The 12,692-nt window shown below is 48.7% G+C and overlaps 1 protein-coding gene across 9 annotated transcripts in view; it reads right to left on the bottom strand.

Moving 5' to 3' along the window:
- Positions 1-12,692, bottom strand: part of NF2 (NF2, moesin-ezrin-radixin like (MERLIN) tumor suppressor) — an 80,284-nt gene that overhangs the window by 16,287 nt on the left and 51,305 nt on the right. For 7 of the 9 annotated variants that reach the window (XM_023241591.2, XM_023241590.2, XM_023241587.2 and 4 more), the window contains 5 exons: positions 9,914-10,027; positions 7,270-7,392; positions 6,387-6,604; positions 4,910-5,015; positions 879-1,006 (listed from right to left, as the gene is read on the bottom strand). In XM_023241591.2, coding sequence (XP_023097359.1) covers positions 879-1,006; positions 4,910-5,015; positions 6,387-6,604; positions 7,270-7,392; positions 9,914-10,027 — 689 coding nt within the window. The remainder of the gene's footprint in view (positions 1-878; positions 1,007-4,909; positions 5,016-6,386; positions 6,605-7,269; positions 7,393-9,913; positions 10,028-12,692) is intronic. The other 2 variants (XM_023241593.2, XM_023241588.2) reach the window with 1 other exon arrangement.

Consider the following 12,692-nt stretch of genomic DNA (forward strand, 5'->3'; position numbering starts at 1 on the left):
ATCTCACAGTTTCTGAGTTCAAGCTCTGCATTGGGCTCTGTGCTGACAGCTCAGAGCCTGGAGGCTGCTTCAGATTCTGTATCTCCCCTTGTCTCTGCCCTTTCCCCACTTGCACTCTGTCTCTGTCTCTCTCTCCCTCTCTCTCTCTCTCAAAAATAAATAAACGTTAAAAAAAAAAAAAAAAAAAAAAAAAAAAAGACTGGACACCGATGCACCCAGCACCCAGCAGCTTTTGTGATGGTTCTCCAGTAAGCTGTGGCATGAGTGGCCAATTGATCTGTGGTTGGGAATCCGGGGGAACCTCAGTTAGATTTCTCCTTTCCACCTCAGCTCCACTTCCACCAACCATGACAGCAGAAGCTGTTGTGAACAGGGCATGTGGGGGTTCAGCTCAGGGCTGCCCTGGACAGCAGGGCCGGCCTGACCTGGACGTTTGCCTTCCTCGGCCTTGAGCCCGAGTTTCTTCTCTGACCCTTGTTCTAGACATGGGAAGTGCCGCAGATCTCAGCCGCCAGAGGACACAACTAGGAAGCATGTTCTGTTACTGTGTTAGAACACTATCACGTGCTCTATCGCCACGTGAACAGCAGTCTGACTGACTCAGAGTTCCCGGAAAACCAGTCTGAGATGGTAGGTGAGGTTTTGAGCCCTGTAAACTCCAGGTCACCAATCAAGTATCATTGTTATCCTGGAAGACTGGACGCTGGTGTGACGTCCTTCAGTTCTGATGAGGAAATTCTTCCTCCAGACGATGGGAACAGAGCAAATCCTGCAGGGGCTAGTGACAGATGCTTGTGATAACCCTCCACTTTTCCCAAGCCCAGATGGCCCCACTCTAGCTCACTGGCTGGGGGCACGGAAGTCAGGAAACTACGTACTTTTCTTTCTCTATCTCCATGGAAAGCCGCTTCATGTCAGTATCCTTGAAGTCGAAAGACAGGCTGTCACCAATGAGGTTGAAGCTTGGCATGTCAGGAGGCAATGGCGCTGGAATTGGGTTCATGGGCTATGAATGAGAAATGTCTGGTTAGGAGGTTCGGGTTCTATGGGAACAGGGGGCACTGCTGTGTTAAGCACTGATCCTCCAGCAGCCACAGAAATGGGCACACAGCTCAGGCCCTGCCTCCCAGCACCACCATGGCCTCATGTTACCCCAGTCTCTCCTGTTCCCCATCTACCCACACTGGCTGCTCCCAGGTGACTGGCCCCAAAGACTACAAATCCAGACAAATCATTCCTCTTCCCTCGAACCTTTGCCAGCTTTTCACGCTCAGCCAAATTAAACACTACTCCCACTCACTTCTTTGTTGAGGAAGCCCTCAAGCCCCAGGCTAGGAGCTGGAGATGCAGAGAACAAGACAGGGTCCCTGGCTCTGAGCAGCTGACAGTATTGTTCAGTAAACAAAGGTGCTTACAGATCATCCCGGTTAAGTAAGGTAGACACTACAGCCAGGGAGTGAACAGAGGCTGGGGAGCTGGAGGAGGTATGCTATGTTGGCAGCAGAGGATATGACAGAGGAAAAGACATGCCAGGCAAGAGGCAGGGCACTGGGCAGGGCAGAGCATGCTTGACGAGAAAGCCGAGGGTCTGCGGCACCGGTGTGGTGAGGTGGGTGGGGGGCCGGGACTAGACCATAGAGGGCTGCCCTCCATGCTGAGGGTTTGGATTTGGAAGACAGAGCCAGAGCAGGGCTTGAAGCAGACGGCAAAGCAATTAGACTTGAGGACTTTCTCATCCCAGAACAAAGGGTCATCTCAACTATGGCCCCGATCTACTTCTCCCGTGTTTCCTATTGTTTGCCCTATTGGATCGTGAACATCACTGTTTCTGCTCCTTTGCTTAAACTATTCCTTTTGCTACATGCCACCTCACTTTCAAGGCCCTTCTCAAATACTAGGATTTCTCACCAAAGCCTTTCTAGATCCCTCTCGGCCAGATGGCAACTCTTTTCTTTGCTATACATGGTGCTTCTGGTTCTGTGGTGGCACTTCCCTAACTCCACCCTGTAAAAAATCCCTTTTGGCTGTGTCTTCTTCTTTTACTGTTGGCAAGTTTCCTAAGGGCAGGGTCTGCCTCTCTTTCACCCTTGGATCCTTGGCTGAGTCTGGGACAGCGTCTGGGAAAGAGCAGAGGCCCAGAGCGCTCATCTGAGACGATGACAGGCTTGAGGCAGACTGTCTGCGTGGGTGTTGAAGGTGGTGCTGAGAGGGGGCTTCTGGGGTACTAGAACGTTCTGTTTTCTGATTTAGGTGCTGGGTGCATTGGTGTGTTGAGTTTGCGAGAATGCATCAAGCTGTACAGTTATAATTTGGGGCACTTCCCTGTATGGATGTTATACCTCATCAAAATCTCCAAAAAGACGGGCGCTGAGTGCTGCACTGTGGGTGAGAACAGACACTGGGACAACCTCTGTGGAAAGCATCTCGATGGAAAACCTGACCCCACGGTTCTATTTATGACAATTTATTCTACCAGTACATTCACCGTATGTGCGAAGATTTATGCTCAGGGATATTTTCTGCAGTTTTGTTCACAACTGCAGATGAAAACAAACTAAATACCCATCCATAGGGGACTGCTTAGATGAATTACAATCCATCCATACCATGAAATATGAGTAAAAGGCTGATATGAATGAGCTCCTCCAGGACTTATTTATTTACTGTTTGAAGAGCACATGAAGTTTGCTCCAGTGTCTCTCCTTCCTTCCTTCCTTCCTTCCTTCCTTCCTTCCTTCCTTCCTTCCTTCCTTCCTTCCTTCCTTCCCCCTTCCTTCATTCCTCCCTCCCTTCCTTCCTTCCTCCTTTCCTCCCTTCCTTCCTCCTTCCCTTCCTCCTTTCCTTTCCTTCCTTCCCTCCTTTCCTTCCCTCCTCCCTCCCTCCTTTCTTTCCTTCCTCCCTCCTCTCCTTCCTTCCTTCCTCCCTCCCTCCTTTCCTTCCTTTCTTTCCTTCCTTCCTCCCTCCTTTCCTTCCTTCCTTCCTTTTCTTCCTTCCTCCCTCCCTCCCTCCTATCCTTCCTTCCTTCCTTCCCTCCCTCCCTCCCTCCCTTTGTTTCTACCTACCTACATACCTACCTACCCATCTATTTTTAGACCAAGAGTTGCATGCTCTACCTACTGAGCTAGCCAGGCTACCCCATTCCAGTATATATTTTAAAATCACTCGTATCTCAGGTGCCCAGCCCAGATGAGCCCTTAGACGACTCCAGTCTTGGCTGCTGTCTGCGACTGCCTCAGAGATTCTGAGGAAGGACCATCAGCCCAATCAATGCACCAAGCCATGAGAGAGAATAACAAATGGCTGTTTTGAGCTATATGGCTGGCTTGGGGGGTGGCCTGTCACATAGTAATAGATAACCAGAACAGATGACAATTGGAAACCGCTCACGTTTCCCTCCACCTCAAACCCTGGGCAGCTTATGCCGCTGTGCCCTGTGTGCCTCCTGGCTGCATGCCTTGTGAGTGTGCAGTGCACACACTGTGCCATGTGCACATCTGTGCACTGGCTGCGAATACCCTACAGTCTCTTTCTCACCTGGCTAGCTCCTCCTTAGCCTTTGAGAGCCAGCTCAGGCACGATCCTATGCCTCTCCTGCCCCTACAAGCTGGGCTATGTTCCCCTCCAGGCCTCTGTGCACCCTGTCTGTATACAGACTCTGCATCTGCCTGGCATTATTATTTTTTTTAAGTTTATTTATTTACTTGGGAGAGACAGAGGCAGTGTGAGCAGGGGAAGGGCAGAGAGATAGAGAAAGGGAGAGAAAGAACCCCAAGCAAGCTCCATGCTGCCAGTGCAGAGCCCAGTGCGGGGCATGAACCCACAAAACTGTGAGATCGTGACCTGAGCTGAAACCAAGAGTTGGACACTTAATCAACTGAACTATCCAAGTGCCTGGTGTTATATGGAACAGAACAGTTTGCTGAACTGAATGCACAGAGGAAGGGAAGGGAAGAGGCTTGTCTACTCATGGTGTGACCCTGTTTAATTGAAGTCTGCCTCCTTGTCCCAAAATTGAGTTTGGAAAATGGTTCTTACATGGCTATAGTTTACCCTGAGGTATACGGCACCCCTGCCCAGAACTGCAATGATGGTATACGTTACACAAAGGTAGTTGAAGATTACATTCAGCTTGGCATCAAGAAGCTACCGTCTCAGGTGCCTGGGTGGCATCTGTCTACAGCCCAGGTCATGATCTCACAGGTTGTGAGTTCGAGTCCCACATCGGGTGAGCTCGAGCCCTGCTTCAGGTGAGCTCGTGCCCCACTTCGGGTGAACATGAGCCTCACTTTAGGTAAAACATGAGTGCCAAGTGAGCCCCACTTCTCTCTCTCTCTGCCCCTTGCTCACTTGCAACCTCGCTCTCTCAAAAAAAAAAAAAAAAAGAAGAAGCAGCAGCAGCAGCAGCAGCTATCATCTCTTAAAAATAATTTAGGACTATATTACTTAGAATAAGAAAAACATGGGTGCCTGGGTGGCTCAGTCGGTTAAGCATCCAACTTCGGTTCAGGTCATGATCTCAGGGTTCATGAGTTCAAGCCCCAGGTTGGGCTCTGTGCTGACAGCTTAGAGCCCGGAGCCTGCCTCAGATTCTATCTCCCTCTCTCTCTCTGCCCCTCCCCTGCTTTTGTTCATTCTCTCTCAGAAATAATAAATGGATAAACTTAAAAAAAAAAGACAAAGAAAAACATTTCAGAGCTAGGAAAGGCCCCATTGCCTGCTATCCAGGCAACCAGAGAGGTGACCAGTCCAAGGCCAATGGCAGACCAGGCATTCTGCCCCTTCCCCAGCTGCAGGCCCTCTGCAGCATTCATTCTGCTGTGGCACCACCAGCGGACCTGAAGGGCTGGAGGGAAGAGAAAGCTACAAGGTCTGAAGCAGCTGCAGGCTGGCAGCTCCCAGCCCGGCTCACCGGGTATGTGGGCTTGGTGGTGATTTCCAGGAGCTTTTGCTTGGCTCTTCGCTCTGCCTCGCGGGCTTCCTGCAGGTCCTGCTTCAGCTGATCTGCCTCCTTGGCCCTGCAAGGAAAGGAGATGTCACGTCCATGAAGGTGACAGGTAGAAGAAAGACAGCCCTCTTCCCCACAGTCCCCCTGGAGAGGAGGGACCTGAGTTAACCCTGATGATGGCACCAGATCAGGCAAACAAGGCCATTGGGGGGGGGGGGGGGGTGGACACTGACATGAACATCAGAACTTCCAAAGCAAGGATAACATTCCTGAGTACTGTTCACTGCAATGGTAAATCTAAATGGGAAGGGCAGGGAAGCTGCTGGGAAGGAGTCAAGTTCAAACCTTTGCAATTGGTAGAGGGAGAGGAGGGGGGAGGGGCCAACAGCTTCCTCTGCTTAACTTGTGGGTGAGAGTGAGCTAGGCAAAGGTACAGTGCATGAATCAAAGATCTTATATCGGATCACGAAGGACAGGATGAGAAAGAATCGATTCTTCACAGCCCCCAAGGAAAACGACTACAGGCCCAGGGCCAACCTCAGGCAAGATGAGCAGCAACGCTGAGGTCTTCGTGCCTCACCCTGCAAGACACAGGACCCAGGGACCAGGCCCAACATCGGTCTTGGGGGAAGTGACCCACACACAGAAAGAAAGGGGCCCGAGACAGGGCAGGAAACAAAGATCCATATTCCCAGAACGACATGCAGAAAGCGGAGAGGAAACTGTAGTGAATGCACCTTGGTAGCAAAAAGCCAAATTCAAGTGTTCTAGGTCAATAGAGCCAAATGCTGTGGGGAATGTGCCAGTGTTTATCTGAAGGCTGCAGGACCACAACAATCCAGAGGCTAGAATACTCTTTGAAAAGTGGAGACTACAGTTCCATCCTTCAACCTGGTCGTGAGCTGGCGCATCCTGGCCACAGACAGGATCCTGGCCCTCCCCTCCTATCTGCCTCGGGAGCCTTAGCACCAAGAATGGCTGAAGGGAAGCGGGTTCCTCATTACCACGTTAAAGGTAAATAGCTGCTCTGTCCCCACATGCCCCCTAAATGAAAAGGGAAAAGAACCACATTTTTTAAACTTAAGAAGAGCCTCCTTACAGCTCCTCAGCTAAAAGCGGTCTGCAGACGTGCTTGATGGCATTCCTGCAAACATGGCTATCAGAGGGACGGCGGTTTATCACAGACACAAGCATGACCAGAGGTCCACTCGACTAGAGAACCGTGTTCCTGAGCCCTTCCACTAACCCCAGCCCCCAAAACCCACACCGGCTTAAGTACCAGTCCTCACCAACCTGTCAAGGGAGGAGCCTCCCCCCACCCCACCATCCTAGAAGTTGAAGCAGCTTGTGGACAAGTGCGGTCAAGCTCTGCCTCAGGGCCAGGTTACGACTGAACAGCCCCTCGCCTGGGGCCCAGTGCCCTGGACTCCCCACCTCTAACCTCCTCTCCGATTCCTCAGCCATCTTCAGCGCCAGCACCTCAGCCTCCAGCACCTTCTGCTCCATCAGGCGCTTCTCTTCCTCCGTCCGAATGGCTGTGGCCTTGATGCGCTGCATTTCCTGTTCGGCCTCCGCGGCCTTCTGTGCCAGGAGTTTTGCCTCCTCCTCAGTGATTTGGGCCTTTTCTGCCAACAGGTCAGCCGTTTCCTCGGACCGCATCTGGAGAGAAGGGTGCTATCAGCTGGGATGGGGATCGATCACATGCCTGTATCCCTCCCAGATGTGGCCTCAGAAATTCAGGTCAGCAGGAACCAGAGCGTCAGACTCCCCGGGGCCCTGCCACTGAATGCCCCATCAGATGACACTTTGGCAAGGGCCAGACGGCCACACCCTCAACTTTTCGGAAAGTCCCACCCATTGGGAACAACAAGAAAGCACCTTTTTGAGTACCACTTGAGCCAAGGCTTTTCCCTTTAAATGCGTGGTTCAAACCAGTGGGAGACAGGTAGCAATGTTTTTGATTGTCACAAATCAAGGGTAAGGTGGTGCTAGTGGCATCTAGTGGGTAGGGGTCAGGGACACTGCTAACCGTCCTACGAGGCACAGGACAACTTTCATCACAGAGGGTGATCTGACCCCCGGGCAGGCAGAGAGGCCCTGCTTTAAAGGCGCCCTAGGGAAAGTGGGGCTTGGCCACACATGATCTCCTGCCAACATGGGTGGAAAGAAAAGGCACTGTTTTTGTTTTTTGTTTTTTTTTTTTTTTAGTGGAAATGTCAAAGCAAATGTTACTTATCTGTGGTCCTCAGGAGGCCTACCTAATTCCCAAAACCCAAGGGAATCCCCATGTAGCCTCCTGGGACCCAGACTCCCCCAGAAATCACCAGTGCTTCGTTGGCCATTGTTGCTTCTTCTTTCATCTGCAGCAGCCTCCTCTCCAACTCATCCCTTGTGCGCTCAGCCTCCTCCCTCATCTGCTTCTCTCGAGCAAGGCGCTGCCGCTCCATCTGGGGGGTGGGGGGGGGGAACGAGAGTCATGGGGCTCACGACCTACACTGCCACAAGGGTCCTAGAACGCCCAGTGTCCAGAGATGCCCAGGGAGACCCTCTTCGTCCCTTTACTTTAGAGGTTGGCAGTGTCATTCTTGTCACCTACCACCCTCTGTCCTTCAAAACCAGCTGGAGAATCAAAAGCTGTGTCCCTTGAAAAACCATCTAGGGGTGAGGGAACAAACAAAACAACAAAAAAGCCAGCCCTGCCAAGTCCACCTGGATCGAAGGAGGCATTCTTACACACTGTGTGCTGAAATGGCTACCCTGCCGATATCCCTTTTTGTTGGAAGACCTCACGTGGCTCCGCCCAGCAGCGGACAGGACGCAATGCAGATTCCTTCTCCCTGAGATGGAGCCCCAGAAACAGACAGCTTTCTTCTGGTTGGACAAGCTACCTCACCATTTCTCACCCACACGACCCCTCCCACATCTCTAATTTCATCCACAATCACTCCTGCCTCTGACCTACAGAGAAGATGGAATCGTGTAGTTCACACATTGTGTTTCACAGGGGGAAGCCACAGCCCCACGGCACAGGCTCCCAGCCTCACGCAGAGGCAGCTCCCGGCCAGGCCTGCAACAGGAGGGAGCTGAGCGGGGAACACGGCCCCCTGTCCTTGAGGCACTGGTACAAAGCTGCCGCCACCTCCCATGCCTTCTGGATCACTGTGTTAATTGGGCCACATGCAGAGCTTAATAAGGGGAACAAGCACAGGACAAGTGCTATTCTCTGTGATCCTAGGGTATTAACTGAGTTCAGAAAGCAGAAGCCAGAAGTGACCACTGCACTATTTTCTTCCTTAAATAGAGCACATTTAATTACTTCTTGCTTCAATTTTCTCCCAAACCCAAGATTTTTAAGATTGCTGCCTTTTGTAAATACTGAGCCAAAAAAAAAAAAAAAAAGGCACTGGGCCTCGAAGGAATAATGCAAAGACAAGCAATAAAATACTGTAAATTCTTCTCTAATTTTTCCCTTGCAGGTCAGTGAAAAGCTTGGCCAGTTTGTTCTCTAATTTCCACTGCATTACAAATTTCCATTAGGTGGATTACTGTATCTCTATTATTCTCCCCTTGACAAAAGCCCAGGCAACCACCTTCCATTCCCAGCACTGCACTTCCCCCTAGACCTCCACCTGATAATAAGGGACCTTTTGTTTCCAAGGTGGTTTAAGTTCACAAAGGCTTTCAGGTGCAATGTGTCCTTTGATCTGAGACAGAGAAGGCATACCATTAGCTCCACTTAACAGATGAGAAAACTGAGATCTGGAAGATAAGTCATCTACTAATGTCACATACTAACTTTCACATCTGGTTCCAAGGTCAGTGTCTATACTACTGGGCCATGGAGCCTGGCCTGCAGGTGCCAGGCCCCTGCCTCTGCTGTTCCACAGGCAGTGCAGGTGTGGGTATATGCACGCTCTTCTCTGCCACAATCTCAAGGCCTACACACTCATTGCCGTCTTCAGATCTCTCACTTCTAAGCTTTGCTCAGCTGAAAAGAGGTCAAAGAAGGCTCTTCTTGAAGTTGCCACTTAGACCGTGCTGGCTCAGGAGCATTTCTTTGTCCAACAAAACCCATTCCACCAGCCTGGCCGCCAAAGCATCCCAAATAGCACATCTATAGTATGCAATCTCAGAGAGCAAAGAGATGGGAGCCCTAAAAGCATGCTGGATCAAACTGGGCATTTCATTGTAAATCTCAGGGCAGGGAGCCAGCCTCGCCAGAGTACCCACATCAGAGAGCTGCGCACAGACTAATGATTACTGCTCCGAGCCTGTGAGTCCTGCGGGCAGCTGACTGCAGCTGCTGCTACTCTGTCTAGGAGTTAGTCCAAAGCCACAGTGGATATTCTCAGCAGCGAGGCTCAGATTAGTTGTGTGGATTTCGGTGAGCCGAGATAGTTTATGAGTAGAAAACAATGATGCGGACTGTCCAGTCTGCTGATAAGCTCTCCTGGCACCTCCCACCACAGGCAATATGCCGCCTGGGCTGACCCGTGGTGGGGAAGTGTGGCCGAAGTCTAATTAGCATTCCCGAGGTAAGCATGAGATGCTGTCATGCATTCTATCACCTTCTAATTAGAAAAGGACAAGGCTGGGCAAAGGAGACTGGCAGGCAAAAAAAAAAAAAAAAAAAAAGCGAGTTAGCTAGGTGGATGGATGGATGGATGGATGGATGGACAGACAGACCCAGGCTTGACTATCTCTTTCCAAACCTGCATTACTCCCACTTCACTTAAGTGGGGAAATAACTAGAGATGTTTCTTTTGTATATGCTTTTAGAATTTATTCCTCATTTCCAGAGCAGACACCACACCAGCTGGGCATTGGCCAGTAAAGATCCAACAGGGATAAAATAAGAGAAGGTATGTCCATTGCCAAATGACACCTGTCAGCCTACGACTGCTCCTTACCTCCCAAGCCAAGACCAAGAAGCAGTGACAACAGTGGTACAGACATGGTCTTTCTCACCTGTTTTCTAGCCTTCTCCTCCCTGGCCTGGGCTTTCATCTGCTGAACTTCCAAAGAATCAGCCTTCCTTCTCCTCATAAAAAGGTCATGGTTCCCAATACAGAGCTGGAGAATCTGTGGCCATGGAAGCAGGAGAAATGTTAAAGCCCCAAATGTACTTCACTGCCTACCAGCTCACCAGGGCTACAGCATCTTTGTCTAAGGGCTCTTGGGGGCAGCAGGAAACCTAAAGAGCAAAGCACAGAGTGAAACAGCAAGGCCTTCCCTGCTAATGGCCTCCAGGGCTCTTGGCTCTGGAGACAGCCTCCAGTACGCCAGGGGGCAAAAGTCACAGGTGAAGGGAGGTGCGTCTTCTGGATGCATCTTATTCTCCTAGGATGTGGCACTATAGGGGCACCTGGGTGGCTCAGTTGGTTAAGTGTCCAACTCTTGGTTTCAGCTCAGGTCATGATCTCATGAATCAAGTGATCAAGCCCTGCATCAGGCTCTGTGCTGACAGTGCTGAGTCTGCTTGGGATTCTCTCTGCCCCTCTCTCTAAATAAGTAAATAAATAGATAAATAAATAAATAAATAAATAAGAATTTAAGATGTGGCACTACAGATGAGGGAGGATAGGAAAGTTCATTCAATAGGGATAACAGGTTATTCACGTGAAAAAACTATAAGCTGAGGGCAGCTGGCTGGCTCAGTAGGTGGAGCATGCTACTCTTGATCTTGGGGTCATGAGTTCGAGCCCCATGTTAGGTGTAGAGATTACTTTAAAAAACAAAACAAAACAAAAAAAAAACAAAAAACAAAAAACACAAGAAGCTGAAGAAGCTGGATCCCTCCTTTACACCACACACAAAATCAACACCAGAAGGATTAAAGACTTAAATATGAAGATTGAACCCCTGAAATCTCTAGAAAAGAATATAGAAGAATATCTTTTTTTTAAGTTTATTTATTTTGAGAGAGAGAGAACCGCAAGCAGGCCCCATCCTATCAGCACAGAGCCCAACACAGGGCTCGAACTCAGGAACCGTGAGATCATGACCTGAGCCGAAATCAAGCCTAGAAGAATATCTTTATGATCAGAGGATAAGGAAAGATGTCAAACAAAACACAAAGAGCACAAATGATTAAGGAAAAGATGTATACATTTGTCTATGTTAAAATCCAGCATTCTTTGTTTGTTAAGACATTAAAAAGGAGGAAAAATAAGCCACAAGCTGAGAGATGATATAATCAATAAAGAATACAAACAACCCAGAGAAAAATGGCCAAAGGACATGAAATAAGTATTTGACAAAAGAGACAAAAAGCCTGGCCAAAAAATATACAAAAAGATGTTCAACTTCATTAGTAAATATAAAGATGCTCATTTATATAATACTGAGAAACCATTTCATATGCACAACACATGTCAAACAAATTTTAAAGGCTGATATTATAAGTGCAGAAGACATAAAGCAAAAGGAAGTCACACCCACTGCACTGCATCTGTAAATTAATTCATCTCCTTTGGAAAACAACATGGCTTAATCTTGAATTTGGACATACACTACAGCCCTGCACTTGTACTCTTAAGTAGATACTCTCTAGAGAAACTATTGCCCATGTGCAGCAGGAGGCAGGTACGAGAATGTTCCTAACAGCTTTGTTAAAATGGCAGAGAAGTAGAAAGCACTTCACTATTCACTAATAGGAAAATGACATATATATGGGGGCGGGGAGAGAGGGGGAGGGAGACATATATATGTATCATTGTGTGGATATACGTATATATGTGTACATTTATCTGCACACAATGGAATACTATACAGCACTGAAAATAAAGGGATCATCTCTTTAAGCATCAAACATAGACACATCTCAGAAAATAATGTACAAAAAAAGTGACAAAAGAGCATAGACAGTTGACAGCACTTATGTCAAAAGTACACAAAACTTAATAGTACATTCATTTTTCTGTATAGGAAATAAAGTTCTGAGGAAAAGTGAGCGAATAATGAGCACCCAGCTCAGAATGGTGATTGCCCTCAGGGAGGAGGATGGGGGAAACCAGCAGGGTGCTAACATGGGGGGGGTTTAATAGTATCGGAGTGTGTGGTTTCTTAAAGCTGGGTAGTGGGTGTGTAGTTTTTTTTTTTAATGTTTATTTATTTTTGAGAGAGAGCACAGCAGGGGAAGGGTATAGAGAGAGGGGGACAGAGGATCCAAAGCAGGCTCTGCACTGACAGCAGTGAGCCCCATGTGGGGGTTTTGAACTCATGAACTGTGAGATCATGATCTAAGCCACTGAGCCACCCAGACACCAACTGAGCCACCCAGACACCCCACATAGCTATTTATTTTTGTCACTCTTTATATTTGATTTTTTTTAATGTTTATTTTTGAGAGAAAGAAAGAGACAGAGTGTGAGCCAGAGAGGGGCAGAGAGACAGAGAGACACAGAATCCAAAGCAGGCTCCAGGCTCCAGGCTCCAAGCTGTCAGCACAGAGCCCAACATGGGGCTCGAGCTCACGAACTGCGAGATCACAACCTGAGCCAAAGTCGGACGCTTAACTGACTGAGCCACCCAGGTGCCCCTTTTTGTCACTCTTTATACCTTCTATACACATTATACTTATCCTTTTATATATATTAGTTACCTCCATAAAAATACTTTTTAAAAATTCCACATCACAAAATTCAGGTTTGACTTGTTAGGTTAAGCTAAAGAGAAGAGTCTTTCAAGTCTATCGGCAAAGCGTGTAGCAAGTGAGCTACCTATCATTCTACACCTCACAAGAGGT

Source organism: Felis catus, chromosome D3 (assembly GCF_018350175.1).
Source record: "Felis catus isolate Fca126 chromosome D3, F.catus_Fca126_mat1.0, whole genome shotgun sequence".
NCBI classification, from domain to species: Eukaryota; Metazoa; Chordata; class Mammalia; order Carnivora; family Felidae; genus Felis; species Felis catus.